The 16,260-nt window shown below is 46.1% G+C and overlaps 1 protein-coding gene across 1 annotated transcript in view; it reads left to right on the top strand.

Annotated features, from left to right (window-relative positions):
* The window catches only part of LOC124545918 (UDP-glucosyltransferase 2-like), a 77,330-nt gene that overhangs the window by 41,636 nt on the left and 19,434 nt on the right, over window positions 1-16,260 (top strand). Inside the window, exons 4-5 of the mRNA XM_047124879.1 lie at window positions 4,468-4,690; window positions 14,175-14,394. Of these exons, the coding sequence (XP_046980835.1) occupies window positions 4,468-4,690; window positions 14,175-14,394 (443 nt within the window). The remainder of the gene's footprint in view (window positions 1-4,467; window positions 4,691-14,174; window positions 14,395-16,260) is intronic.

Raw genomic sequence — 16,260 nt, 5'->3', positions numbered from 1 at the left:
TAGCTCTACTGTTTCAGCACACAGTGCCTCTTGGTGAATAGAATAATGAAGAGTCAAAATGTCTTTACCGAATTCGTCCCTGACCCTTCTACCTGATCGTAGTGCGCTGCGTGAAGACGTGCATAATGTCGTTGTGTATTGTACCTCTTCGCATAATAAAATACTTTATGACATATAAGACACTGTGGACGACCATCCCTCTCAATGAATAGAAAGGTATCCTCCAATAGAGGTACAGGGCTCCCGTGACTAGTCATAGCTGTCACTTAACACGGATTATTGCGTCAGTTGCGGCTGCATGCGGCCAGGGCGCAGTGAGTTCGCTTTCCCCCTCCACGCGGGCCTCCGAGCTGCCGCAGTGAGCGCTCCGGAGCGCTCCTGCTCCCTGGAGCTCGGTTGGAACAGCCCGCGCTGGATGATTTGCCATTCCTCTCAGCTCCGCTTATTACGAGGCGCATTCAAGTTCTAAGGCCTCCGATTTTTTTTCTCCGGACTGGAAAGAGAAAGAAACATGCGCGTTGTTTTAAAATCAGGCCGCATTCATTGTCAATACGTCCCAGAGATGGCAGCACCGTACGGCAGATGGAATTTTACCGCCAGCGGCGAGAATGAGAACTGTTTTAAATACTTAAAATGGCGACGTTTTCCTTACTTGGACAGCGTGCAATCATTCGTTTTCTGAATTTGCATGGTGTGAAACCAATTGAAATTCATCGACAGTTGAAGGAGACATGTGGTGATGGAGTTATGGATGTGTCGAAAGTGCATTCGTGGGTGCGACAGTTTAATGAAGGCAGAACATCGTGTGACAACAAACCGAAACAACCTCAGGCTCGCACAAGATGGTCTGACGACATGATCGAGAAAGTGGAGATAATTGTTTGGGGGATCGCCGAATGACTGTTGAACAGATCGCCTCCAGAGTTGGCATTTCTGTGGGTTCTGTGCACACAATGCTGCATGACGACCTGAAAATGCGAAAAGTGTCATTCAGGTGGGTGCCACGAATGCTGACGGACGACCACACGGCTGCCCGTGTGGCATGTTGCCGAGCAATGTTGACGCACAACGACAGCATGAATGGGACTTTCTTTTTGTCGGTTGTGACAATGGATGAGATATGGATGCCATTTTTCAATCCAGAAACAAAGCGCCAGTCAGCTCAATGGAAGCACACAGATTCACCACCACCAAAAAAATTTCAGGTAACCGCCAGTGCTGAAAAAATGATGGTGTCCATGTTCTGGGACAGCGAGGGCGTAATCCTTACCCATTGCGTTCCAAAGGGCACTACGGTAACAGGTGCATCCTACGAAAATGTTTTGAAGAACAAATTCCTTCCTGCACTGCAACAAAAAAGTCCGGGAAGGGCTGCGCGTGTGCTGTTTCACCTAGACAACGCACCCGCACATCGAGCTAACGTTACACAACAGTTTCTTTGTGATAACAACTTTGAAGTGATTCCTCATGCTCCCTACTCACCTGACCTGGCTCCTAGTGACTTTTGGCTTTTTCCAACAATGAAAGACACTCTCCGTGGCCGCACATTCACCAGCCGTGCTGCTATTGCCTCAGCGATTTTACAATGGTCAAAACAGACTCCTAAAGAAGCCTTCGCCACTGCCATGGAATCATGGCGTCAGTGTTGTGAAAAATGTGTACGTCTGCAGGACGATTACGTCGAGAAGTAAGGCCAGTTTCATCGATTTTGGGTGAGTAGTTAATTAGAAAAAAGAATCGGAGGCCTTAGAACTTGAATGCACCTCGTACTTTCGTTACCACATCACACAGCTGCGACACCAGCAGGCGGCTTTAAACCTTGTGGTGAGCAGTGGTCGTAATATTCTGGCTCATCAGTGTACAATGAGGTGACAAAAGTCATGCGATACCTCCTAATATCAGTCAGGACCTCGTTTTTCTCGGTGTAGTGCAGCAACTCGACGTGGCAAGGACTCAACAAGTCATCGGGAGTCCCCTGCAGAAATATTGAGCCATGCTGCCTCTATAGCCGCCCAGAATTGCGAAAGTGTTGGCGGTGGAAGCTTTTGTGCACGAACGGACCTCTCGATTACGCTCCACGAATGTTCGATGGGATTCATGTCGGGTGATCTGTGTGGCCAAACCATTCGCTCGAACTGTGCCGAATATTCTTCAGGCAAGTCGCCAACACTCGTTGCTCGCTAATGTGGCGCATTATTATCCATAAAAATTCCGTCGTTGTTTGGCAACATGAAGACGACGAACGGCCGCAAATGGCCAAGTAGCAGAACACAGCCAGGGTCGAGTCCATTCAGTGTAAACACAGCCCACACCATTATGGAGCCACCAGCAGCTCGCACAGTCCCTTGTTGACAGCTTGGATCCATAGCTTCTTGGGGTCTGCGCCACACTCGAACCCTACCAACAGCTCTTACCAACTGAAAACGGGACTCACCTCTAGGATCCAACCGAAATAGTCACGGGCCCAGGAGGGGTGCTGAGGCGACACCATGGTGTTCGCAAAGACATTCTCCTAACGAATACGTTCGTTCGATGTTCCACATAGATTTCTGCGGTTGTCTCACGAAGTGTTGCTTGTCTGTTAGCACTGACAACACTACGCACATGGCGCAGATCTCGGTCGTTAAGTGAAGGCCGGCGGCCACTGTATCGTCCGAGGTGAGATGTAGTGCGCGAAATATGGTATTCTCGGCATACTCTTGATACTGTGGATCTCGAAATACTGAATTCCGTAACGATTTCTGAAATGCAATGTAGCGTGCATCTAGCTCCAACTATCATCCCTCATTCATCGTCTGTTAAGTCCAGTTGTGCGCCCATATATCACGTCGGAAACCTTTCCACAAGAATCAACTGATTACAAAAGGCATCTCGAACAATGCACTGCCCTTTTGTGTTCGCGATACTACCGACATCCGTGTGTGTACATGTCGCTATCCCATGTAACCTCAGCATATATTGACTTTCAGCTCCATTTTTCATGCGCTACTCGCCATTAAAATACCTACACCACGATGATGACGCGCTACAGACGCGAAATTTAACCAACAGGAAGAAGATACTGTGATATGCAAATGATTAGCTTTTCAGAGCATTCACACAAGGTTGGCGCCGGTGGCGACACCTACAACGTGCTCACATGAGAAAAGTTTCCAACCGACTTCTCATACACAAACACCAGTTGACCGGCGTTGCCTGGTGAAACGTCATTGTGATGCCTCGTGTAAGGAGAAGAAATGCGTACCATCACGTTTCCGACTTTGATAAAGGTCGGATTGTAGCCTATCGCCAATGCGGTTTATCTTATCGCGACATTGCTGCTCGCGTTGGATGAGATCCAATGACTCTTAGCAGAATATGGAATCGGTGGGTTCAGGAGGGTAATACGGAACGCCGTGCTGGATCCCAACGGCCTCCTATCACTAGCAGTCGAGATGACAGGCATCTTATTCGCATGGCTGTAACGGATCGTGCAGCCACGTCTCGATCCCTGAGTCAACAGATGGCGACGTTTGCAAGACAACAACCATCTGCACGAACAGTTCGACGACGTTTGCAGCAGCATGGACTATCAGCTCGGAGACCGTGGCTGCGGTTACCCTTGACGCTGCATCACAGACAGTAGCGCCTGCGATGGTGTACCCAACGACGAACCTGGTTGCACGAATGGCAAAACGTCGTTTTTTCGGATGAATCCAGGTTCTGTTTACAGCATCATGATGGTCGCATCCGTGTTTGGCGAGATCGCGGTGAACGCACATTGGAAGCGTATATTCGTCATCGCCATACTGGCGAATCACCCGGCGTGATGGTATGGGGTGTCATTGGTTACACGTCTCGGTCACCTCTTGTTCGCATTGACGGCACTCTGAACAGTGGACATCACATTTCAGATGTGTTACGACCCGTGGCTCTACCCTTCATTCGATCCCTGCGAAACCCTACATTTCAGCAGGATAATGCACGTCCACATGTTGCAGGTCCAGTACGGGCCTTTCTGGATACAGAAAATGTTCGACTGCTGCTCTGGCCAGCTCTTCTCCAGATCTCTCACCAATAGAAAACGTCTGGTCAATGGTGGCCGAGCAACTGGCTCATCACAATACGCTAGTCACTACTCTTGATGATCTGTGGTATCGTGTTGAAGCTGCATGGGCAGCTGTACCTGTACGCGCCATCCAAGCTCTGTTTGACTCAATGCCCAGGCTATCATGGCCGTTATTACGGCCAGAGGTGGTTGTTCTGGGTACCGATTTCTCAGGATCTATGCACCCAAATTGCGTGAAAATGTAATCACATGTCAGTTCTAGTATAATATATTTGTCCAATGAATACCCGTTTATCATCTGCATTTATTTTTGGTGTAACAATTTTAATGGCCAGTAGTGTATATGTGTATGGAACCCCAAGAAAAACTTAGTTCGAACAAGAAAAGACACAGTGGTGAGCTGGGTTTCTCGTGCGCAGGACCTGCAGGAGTTCATGGACGCTGCCGCTGAGGGCGTGATCTACTTCAGCATTGGCAGCAACGTGAAGAGCACGGACCTGTCGGAGGAGGTGCGCGCCGTCTTCCTGAAGACGTTCGCACGGCTGAGGCAGAAGGTGCTCTGGAAGTTGGAGGGCGACTCGCTGCCGAACCAGCCGGCCAACCTCAGGATCAGCAGTTGGTTTCCGCAGAGCGATTTGCTCGGTAAGTTGGTCGGTGAAAAAATACAAATAACTTCTTTTTCATAATTCAGAACACAATTGCCATCGAGCACAATATTTTCTGACGACAGCTTCTCTCAGAATATTGCTTTATTTATCACGAATCTCTCGCCCAGCTGACAGTCCCAAACGACTGCAAAAAAGCGCAGGTGACACCTCTGAATAAGAAGGATATAAGAACGGACCTGCAAAATTACAGACCAGTATCCTTAACATCATTTTGCTGCAGAATTCTAGAATATACTCTGAGCTCGAATATAAAAAATTTACTTCACAAAGAAAAGCTTCTGTCCACGATACCAGCACGGTTCTAGAGCGCATCGTTCGTCCGAAACTCAGTATGCCCTTTTCTCACTTGACATACTCCGAATTATAGATGGAGGGCAACAGGTAGGTTCCATATTCCTACAGCGTCCCATTGTGGATTGTTAACGAAGGTGCGACCACATGGAATAGGTTCCTAGATATGTGAGTGCCTCGAAGACCTCCGTCATTGTTTCGACTACCTTTCGCGATGCCCAGAAATGAGGAACGTCCTACCCACAATCCGGTGTTCCACTGCGTACCCAATTTACGCAATATCTTGGTCCATCCTGCTCCTGACCCTCTGCACAGTGGCTGATACCCTGTGGAAGTCCGAGGTGCAAAACCTGTGGACGCACTCGGCTGCAACATGATGGACCAACGACTCACTGTACCAGACAAGTATCCTAGTATCCGAATAACCATTAACTGACCTGCCAGATCACCTGACCTAACGTCTTTAGAGTTCTGTTTATGGGGCTGGTTAAAGGTTGATGAGTACGCTATGAAGGTGGATACACGTGAAAAACTTGTAGTTCGCATCAGCGACACTGTAGCCCGCATTAAAGCCCGCCATGATGACTTTCACATCCTGCTCTAGCCTGCCACAGGCTTACCTTACCCTAAAACCCACATGACACGGAGTATGATTCCCTGTGAGCCTACTTGCTGGTTTTCGCTATGGAGCGGCATCGTCGACTGTTAGGTTGCTTCCCTGCAGGGAGCTTCACGCGTTTTCACGTGATAGCGCCAGAGCTATTTCCCTTGTAGGGTTCAGTGCACCCCAACTGCGCTGACCTGTCAGGGGCGCCAATGTCAAAAAAATTCACCAACAGCCCTGTACTTTAAGATATTGCTTTATTTTATTGTGAAGGCTACCAGTTTCAGCACTTCATTATGCCGTCTTCTGGTCCCATACTCATCTATCCACATAAACGAACTCGTCCTATAGCTCCATCAATCACTGGAAATCGTGATCCAGTGATTGGTGGCACTAAACGACAAGTTCGTTTATTTCGATACAAGCGAATGGGTCCTGAAGATGACATAATAAAGGGCAGAAACTGGTAGCCTTCATAATAAAATAAAGTAGTATCTTAAAGTACACCGATATTGGTGAATTTTATTGACATTGACATTAACCAGCCGACGCCCCCTGGCCGTGATGGACCAACAGAGAAGTCAGGAGTGCTGTCAGCATTTGTCATCACAACCTGGAAGCCGGGATCTCACGGCAACCGCGGCCGTAATGTGGACGCACTCGGCTGCAACATGATGGACCAACGACTCACTGTACCAGACAAGTATCCTAGTATCCGAATAACCATTAACTGACCTGCCAGATCACCTGACCTAACGTCTTTAGAGTTCTGTTTATGGGGCTGGTTAAAGGTTGATGAGTACGCTATGAAGGTGGATACACGTGAAAAACTTGTAGTTCGCATCAGCGACACTGTAGCCCGCATTAAAGCCCGCCATGATGATGTTCGATGGGCAACACAACAAACCCATATGTCTCCAAGGGAAACCGAATAAAGCGTTATTGCTTTCAGTGATACATATAGGAAAGAGTTGTTGTTAAATGCTGAAAAGCTGAGAGGAAACTCCCACTTATTGTAACAAACATCCGTACGTGAAGCGGACATTTTGCCACAGTGCTTCGCAGAGAACGATCTATTGACACGTAGTTCAAATGGTTCAAATGGCTTTGAGCATTATGGGACTTAACATCTGAGGTCATCAGTCCCCTAGAACTTAGAACTACTTAAACCTAACTAACCTAAGGGCATCACACACATCCATGCCCGAGGCAGGATTCGAACCTGCAACCGTAGCGGTCGCGCGGTTCCAGACTGAAGCACCTAGAGCCACTCGGCACACCGGCTGGCGACACGTAGTCAACACTGTTTTAGAAAACGTCGTCTTTCTGAAACACAACTGGCTCTTACTCACATGAAGTGCTGAGTGCTCTCGACAAGGGATTTCAAACTGATTTCCAGAAGGTTTTTGACACCGTATCTCACAAGTGGATATCGTCTCAGTTTTGCGACTGGATTCGTTATTTGACGGTCGCTGTGGCGGAGCGATTCTAGGCGATTCAGTCTGGAACCGCGCTGCTTCTATGGTCGCAGGTTCGAATCCTGCCTCGGGCATTGGTGTATGTGCTTAGGGTAGTTAGGTTTGAGTAGTTCTAAGTCTAGGGGACTGATGACCTCAGATGTTAAGTCCCATAGTCTTTAGAGCCATTTGAACCATTTGATTCGTTATTTCCTGTCAGAAAGGACACAGTTCGCAGTAACTGACGGAAAGTAATCGAGTAAGACAGAAGTGATTTCTGGCATTCTGCAAGGTACTGTTATGGGCCCTCTGCTGTTCGGCCGAAGTGGCCGTGCGGTTAAAGGCGCTGCAGTCTGGAACCGCAAGACCGCTACGGTCGCAGGTTCGAATCCTGCCTCGGGCATGGATGTTTGTGATGTCCTTAGGTTAGTTAGGTTTAACTAGTTCTAAGTTCTAGGGGACTAATGACCTCAGCAGTTGAGTCCCATAGTGCTCAGAGCCATTTGAACCATTTGAACACTCTGCTGTTCCTTACCTATACGAACGATTTAGGAGACAATCTGAGCAGTCGTATTAGGTTGTCTGCAGGTGATTCTGTCGTTTATCGTCTAGTAAAGTCATCAGAAGATCAAAACCAATTACAAAACGATTTAGATAAGATGTCTGTATGGTGCGAAAAGTGACAGTTGATCTAAATAATGAATAGTGTGAGGTCACCCACACTCCTTTTAAAGAATCCGTTAAATTTCGGTTACACGATAAGTCAATAAAATCTTAAGGCAGTAAGTTCAACTAAATACCTTAGAGTTACAATAGCGAAAAACTGAAATTGGAAAGGACATATAGAAAATGTTGTGGAGAAGTCGAACCAAAGACTGCGAAGCGTTCCTGAAAATGTACCTCCACAAAGGCATTTGGGTTTCTTTGGAGCATCGATGTGAACTATGAGTGTTATTGACACCGCCACGAGTTGAAGACGCTTCACCAGTAAACTGTGTTAATGGAACTCCTCGCAGTTTAGTGATTAGCCAATGGCAAAATTCCAATCGTCTACCTTCACTTCTCATCCTCCATACTTCATCTCGTCGTGTTTTCGTTAGGACATGGTATTTGTGGTTGGTATGAATTATTATTCAATGTCTGTAGCCGCGCGGGGTAGCCGCGTGATCTGGGACGCCTTGTCACGGTCCACGCGGCTCCCCCCGTCGGACGTTCGAGTCCTCCTTCGGGCATGGTTGTGTGCGTTCTCCTTAGCGTAAGTTAGTTTAAATTAGTTTAAGTAGTGAGTAAGGTTAGGGACCAATGACCTCAGCAGTTTGGTCCTATAAGACTATACCACAAATTTCCAATTTTTCTATTGCTTTGCTACTTGCCCTTTGTTATGTTTTGTTATTTGATGTAGATTGAAAACAGTTGAGGACAGCTGCGCAAGTTGAGATCACGTTACTTGACGTGAGGAGACGAGAGAGACTGTGTGAGTACAGTCTGATGGGAAGACGTCATGCGCCCGGGTTCCCGGGTTCGATTCCCGGCGGGGTTAGGGATTTTCTCTGCCTCGTGATGACTGGGTGTTGTGTGATGTCCTTAGGTTAGTTAGGTTTAAGTAGTTCTAAGTTCTAGGGGACTGATGACGAGGGATGTTAAGTCCCATAGTGCTCAGAGCCATTTGAACCATTTGAAGACGTCATGACGTGACAGTGTGAACTGGCCTTAAACGTTCTTGAATGTGGCGTTCTGCTGTTAGGGATTCGTCACTGCATTCTCTACTCGTAGCAACAGCGGTGCTACGACTACAAAACCCGTACACATATACCATATCGACATACTCAGTATCTACACTCATGCTCATAAATTAAGGATAATTGCAGAATGTGGTGCAACACAATGTGGCACTACACAAAACTGGCGCTCTTAGCATAGGCACATAGGGAACACACACGACACATATCTGTAAGTCCACGGTATTGGTGACAAGTTGAGAAAACCGTAACGAAACACATGTGTTACAAAACGCCACTGTTTCCTGCGCATGTACCCCAACATCAATATGGAATATGATCACCACGCACACGTACACAGGCTGCACAACGGGTTGGCATACTCTGGATCGGGTGGTCGAGCAGCTGCTGGGGTATAGCCTCCTATTCTTGCACCAGTGCCTGTCGGAGCTCCTGAAGTGTCCCAGGGGTTTGAAGACGTGCAGCGATACGTAGACCGAGAGCATCCCAGACGTGCTCGATGGGGTTTAGGTCTGGAGAACAGGCAAGCCAATCCATTCGCCTGATATCTTCTGTTTCAAGGTACTCCTCCATTATGGCAGCTTGGTGGGGCCGTACGTTATCATCCATCAGGAGGAAGGTGGGACCCAATGGACCCCTGAAAAGGCGGACATAATGGTACAAAATGACGTCCCAGTACACCTGACCTGTTACAGTTCCTCTGTCAAAGACATGTAGTGGTCCAAGTGCACCAATCATAATCCCACCCCACACCATCTAACCACAACCTCCATACAGGTCCCTTTCAAGGATATTCAGGAGTTGGTATCTGGTTCCTGGTTCACACCAGATGAAAACCCGGCGAGAATCACTGTTCAGACTATACCTGGACTCGTCTGTGAACATAACCTGGGACCACTGCTCCAATTACCATGTACTGTGTTCTTGACACCAGGATTTATGGTCTCTCCTGTGACCAGGGGTCAGTGGAATGCACCTTGCAGGTCCTCAGGCGAATAAACCATGTCTATTAAGTCTTCTGTAGACTGTGTTCAAATGGTTCAAATGGCTCTGAGAACTATGGGACTCAACATCTGAGGTCATAAGTCCCCTAGAACTTAGAACTACTTAAACCGAACTAACTTAAGGACATCACACACATCCATGCCCGAGGCAGGATTCGAACCTGCGACCGTAGTGGTCGCGCGGTTCCAGACTGAAGCGCCTTCAACCGCGTGGCCACACAGGCCGGCTGTAGACTGTGTGTCTGCAGAAAACTGTTCCAGTGGCTGCAGTAAGATCCTGAGCAAGGATACCTACAGTACTCCGTGGCTGTCTGTGGGCAGTGATGGTGAGATATCGGTCTCCTTGTGGTGTTGTACACTGTGGACATCCCGTACTGTAGCGCCTGGACACGTTTCCTGTCTGTTGGAATAGTTGCCATAATCTTGAGGTCACACTTTGTGGCACACGGAGGGCCCGTGCTATGAACTGCTGTGTTTGACCAGCCTCCAGTCGCTCTAGTATTCTACGCCTCATAACGCCATAAATATGTGTTCTTTGGGCCATTTTCAACACACATCACCATTAGCACGTCTGAAAACTTCTACACATTTACTTGCTGCACCGCACTCTGACATGCACCAACACACCTCTGCATATGTGGACTGCTGCCAGCGCCCCCGTGCGACGACCGCAGGTCAAATGCACCGCATGGTCATACCCCGAGGTGATTTAAACCCGCAAACCGCCCACCAGAGCGTTGTTTCACCATGTATCAGCATTATCCTTAATTTATGAGCATGAGTGTATAAATATAAGCAGCATGCATAAACGATACAGTACCATTTGTCAAAAAATCACAATCGCAATGACAGTTGAAAAATTCAGATACGCGAGGTGTGACAATAAAGTAATGAGACTGATGTGATAAAATGTTGCTTACCGTTTTAGTCAGTTTCGTGTTGTCTCCTTCAATGTAGTTCCCTTCTGATTGCGCACACTTTTTCCAGCGCTTCTGCCATTGATGGTAACATTTCTGGAACTCATCTTCTGTAATATCCTCCAAGGCCCTCGTCACAGCTTTTTGGACATCTTGTGTTGTTTGAAAATGGTGTCCCTTGACCGCCGTTTTGCTCTTGGAAATAGAAAAAAGTCGCACGAAGCGATATCTGGTGAATAAGGTGGCTGTGGTAGTACTGAAATTTGTTTTGAGGTTAAAAATTGCTGTACTGACAGAGCAGTATCGGATGGCGCATTATCATTATGCAGAATCCAATTATCAGAAATGTTGGCATGGACACGAAGAACTCTTTTACGAAGTCTTTCTAAAATTTCTTTGTAGTAATATTGGTTAACTGTTTGTCCAGGAGGCACCCACTCTTTATAAACAATTCCCTTGGAATCAAAGAAGCACGCAAGCATCCATTTCGGTTTTGACTTTGACGTGCGAGCTTTTTTTGGTCTGGGTGATCCCTTTGAGCACCATTGCGAACTTTGGCGTTTTTTCTCTGGATTGTACTGAAAAAAAAAAATAACTTTCATCACCAGTGATAACACGGCTCATCAATTCTGGATTGATTTCCGTTTGCTCTAACAGATCGGCTGCCACATTTTTCCGTGTTTCCCCTGTTGTGGTGTGAGATTTTTGGAGATCATTTTTGCACAAATCTTTCTCATACCAAGATCTTCAGTTATTGTTAGACGAACCATTTCTAGATTGATGTTCAGTTCTTCTGCAATCATTGTCACAGATAATCTTCGATCAGATCGTACGAGTTCACGCACCCTGGCCAAGTTGACATCCGTTTGTGAGGTTGATGGTCGTCCACTGCGGGCTTCATTTTCAACATTCGTTCTGCCTTCACTAAACATTTTATGTCAACGAAAAACTTGAGCTCTTGACATAACCTCCTCTCCAAAAGCCTTCTGAAGCTTACCATAAGTTGTCGTCGCCTTTTCAGCCAATTTAACACAAAAAGAAATGGCATACCGTTGCGCAATATTATGCAGTTCCATTTCCGTGACGAGAGACACGCCTGTTAACTTATTACAGCAGAACTCACGACTGAGCCGTTGCATCGATGTGCCGCTTGGACTAGAAGCAGCTTATAGACCAAGGTCAAAGATATTGTGCCTACGCAAGCCTGCAGGGTTGCCACATCTTGCAAAGAAAATCAGTCTCATTACTTTATTGTCGCACCTCATATAACTTCAAGCACAACTCCACTATTTGACTTTCAAAACAAAAATGACAATCGATAACTGAACCCATGGTAATTGGTGTGCCAACATGCGAAATGAAACTTTACCTCTGTGAAGGGCTGTATCTGTGTAAGCAATAAAACTTTGACATATGTTATATCGAATATATTTATTCGAATCAGTGTGTACTACCACCTCCTAAAATATTTATTACTCCAGACATCCCTGTATAGCGGTGTAAGAGTAGCCAAGCCATGTTCTAAATAGCATCCACTGCACAACTGGCATGTATGATGTCATTCAGAACAAACTGCTGTGGATGTCTGGACATTATGGCCAAATAATATGGTTTAACTGCCTGGGAATACTCCAGGTTTTAAGCCTGTGGGCAGATTGCTAATTCTGATGTCTTATGGAATAACAGTAGGATAGTGGAAAATCCTCCAAATCCCATACATTGGTAGACATGAGTGAAAATCAGTAGTGATATTCGTATTTCAGCTCTAATATCATTTCCCGAATGTCTACAGTCACATACATGACTACATCAAAAAAATGGTTCAAATGGCTCTAAGCACTATGGGACTTAACATCTGAGGTCATCAGTCCCCTAGACTTAGAACTACTTAAACCTAACTAACGTAAGGACATCACACACATCCATGCCCGAGGCAGGATTCGAAGCTGCGACCGTAGCAGCAGCGTGGTTCCAGACTGAAACGCCTAGAACCACTTAGCCACAGCGGCCAGCAGACTACTTCAGTGCCAAGGTTTAATTAAAATAAATATGTTAAGAAATTGATATTTCGTCAGAGGATCATGTAGTATTGTCATAAAATATTGTTATCTTTAATGTCATGATCATCTAGGGATTGACTGAGAAGTCCAAGGTTGTATTTTTAAAACAGCATAAATGAAACATTTTGTTGTAGTACTGGTTCCATAATACCGAAAAATACGTTCACATCAGATTTTTACACTTTATTGGTTCCAGTTTCTCTATTACTGCTACAACAATAACTACTTTCTATCACGCAAGTAAGAGTCACCTTACAAACTTCTGAGTGAACTGGCTTGAGTTTGCCTTGTACTGGCCCTTTAATAACACTGAAATAATACACTCATTTAGTGTACATTATGAGGATACATACAGTTACAAAGTTGTAATTATAAGTTGTGCTTTTCCAAAAGTTCACGTATGTCAATAACTGTTACAGTGAAGACTTACAAAATCAACATTATTTATATTTCGACGAACTAATTTCATTCATACAAATTTTCATAAAATGTGTATTGTCAACAATTACCTTTTTAAGAGATGCTAATTTCTGCTAAATTATGTCGTTATTTTGATTACCAGCATTTACATATGTGCCAACTCTAAATTTCATTACTAATTACTCTTTGCTTGGCCATGTTGATTTTCTAGTACTTTCAAAGGGATAATTTCACACAAAAAGCAGCATTTCAAAATTTGTGTAGTTAATCTTTTTAATTTGACCATCTTTTTTTAACTGAATATAAACTCATAAATCGTCATTTCTATCTATTACAAATCATGTTTTTGTTTATGACAGGCAACTCTCTCTCTCTCTCTCTCTCTCTCTCTCTCTCTCTCTCTCTCTCTCTCTAACGCGAGACGGCCATTGATCTCTTCAGTGCAGATGCACACCACCCTCGAACTCTTACGGGAATCGGCGAAATGCAGCGATTACTGAGAATAATGGACAATGGGCACTGCATTAGCAGTGTCTGGGTCAGACTGGAGGCGTGCTGGGGTAGTCCATGCAACTGCAATGAGCACTGTGTCCAGAGGGCTCAGCAGTCAGACCATCTGCCTAATAAGCACCAGACACGGGTTCCAGTCTGTGTCCAGAACAAATTTTCAGCTTTCCCCATTGATTTCAGTCACTGCCCGCTCGCAACCAAAATATGCAATTCCTTTGTGCCTTATGACACGTTTGACCGTATTACAAAGATAATGCAATTCTCCCAAATAGCACTAAATAATGAATGATACATCTGAAAGAAATTAGTACTACAGTAACCATTTGATAACATGCTTCTCACAATACGTATCAGGTAATAAACTAAAAGCTGTGTGTCGTGTACTCATATAATAAGCTTAGGGCTGTTACGTTGTACGTTGTACGTCGCACTACTGAGCAGGCGTGGCTGTTGCAGCTCACAGGAACATGCGTCTCTTCATCACGCACGGCGGCATGATGAGCGTGCTGGAGGCACTGTACGCTGGCGTCCCACTGCTCGGCGTCCCCATATTTGGCGACCAGGTGATGAACGTCCTGAGGGCCCGCGACTCGGGCTATGGTCTGCTGCTCCACCTCCGCAACATCACGCAGGAGTCGTTCGACTGGGCCGTCAATGAGCTGCTGACTGACCCGAGGTAATGCTAGCACACGGTACTGGGTTATCTTACAGTTTTATTGTCTCGCCAGCGCTAAGTGGGTTATCGCATTTGATTCAGTCCTTCATGCATCGACCCATTTATCCATTCATTCATTCACCTCCTATCAATAAGGAGAACGTTCAGGGATGTGGAACGAGTCAAGGTATACGCTAACACGAGAAAAAAGATTCATAGAAACTTCATCTGGTCAAGCTATATACAACAAACCATCATTTTACTTCTAAACGCTATTCATACTTGCATCAAAATTAAATCGAGTACATTAGTAAGGTAGCTGCTACTTTGAAAAACGTGCTGCTCTTTGAATTTTGCTATATAGCTGCCGTTTATCTGTTATTAGCAGCTTAATATTTACTTGCATATAATGCTACACTACTGGCCATTAAAACTGCTACAACAAGAAGACATGCAGATGATAAACGGGCATTCATTGGACAAATATATTATACGAGAACTGACACCTGATTACATTTTCACGCAATTTGGGTGCGTAGATCCTGAGAAATCAGTGCCCAGAACAGCCACCTCTGGCCGTAATAACGGCCTTGGTATGTCTGGGCATTGAGTCAAACAGAGCTTGGATTGCGTGTACGGGTACAGTTGCCCATGCAGCTTCAACACGATACCACAGTTCATCAAGAGTAGTGACTGGCGTATTGTGGCGAGACAGTTGTTCGGCCACCATCGACCAGACGTTTTCAATTGCTGAGACACCTGAAGAATGTGCTGGCCAGGGCAGCAGTCGAACATTTTCTGTATCCAGAAAGGCCCGTTCAGAACCTGAAACATGCGGTCGTGCATTATCCTGCTGAAATGTAGGGTTTCGCAGGAATCGAATGAAGGGTAGAGCCACGGGTCGTAACACATATGAAATGTAACGTCCACTGTTCAAAGTGCCGTCAATGCGATCAAGAGGTGACCGAGACGTGTAACCAATGGCACCCCATACAATCACGCCGGGTGATACGCCAGCATGACGATGACGAATACACGCTTCCAGTGTGTGTTCACCGTCATGTCGCCTAACACGGATGCGACCATCATGATGCTGTAAACATAACCTGGATTCATCCGAAAAAGTGACGTTTTGCCATTCGTGCACCCAGGTTCGTCGTTGAGTACACCATCGCAAGCGCTCCTGTCTGTGATGCAGCGTCAAGGGTAACCGCAGCCACGGTCTCCGAGCTGATAGTCCATGCTGCTGCAAACGTCGTTGAACTGTTCGTGCAGATGGTTGTTGTCTTGGAAACGTCCCCGTCTGTTGACTCAGGGATCGAGACGTGGCTGCACGATCCGTTACAGCCATGCGGATAAGATGCCTGCCATCTCGACTGCTAGTGATACGTGGCCATTGCGATCCAGCACGGCGTTCCGTATTACCCTCCTGAAGCCACCGATTCCATATTCTGCTAAAAGTCATTGGATCTCGACATACGCGAGCAGCAATGTCGCGATACGATAAACCGCAATCGCGATAGGCTACAATCCGACCTTTATCAAAGCCGGAAACGTGATGGTACGCATTTCTCCTCCTTACACGAGGCATCACAACAACGTTTCACCAGGCAACGCCCGTCAACTGCTGTTTGTATTGAGAGGCACCCACATGCCTTGCTCATACTGTGGCATCAAGCAGTCAGGCCTGCAAGATGAGTGGTCTGCCAAGCGAGTGGATTCATTCTTATTTATCGAGTAACATGGACCCTAGTACTCACACTTAAGTTACAAGTTATCCTCCTATTTGATTAATACGCAACGGAAACAAGCATCTGACTATCAGTAATTTACAGAACTCTGACTGTACACTACGCGCTGGCAGTACCACATTTTCTTTCTTCTTTT

The sequence above is a fragment of the Schistocerca americana genome, chromosome 8, assembly GCF_021461395.2.
Source record: "Schistocerca americana isolate TAMUIC-IGC-003095 chromosome 8, iqSchAmer2.1, whole genome shotgun sequence".
Lineage (NCBI taxonomy): Eukaryota > Metazoa > Arthropoda > Insecta > Orthoptera > Acrididae > Schistocerca > Schistocerca americana.
Note: the sequence above shows the minus strand (reverse complement) of the source record. Positions and strands in the feature narration are given on the sequence as shown.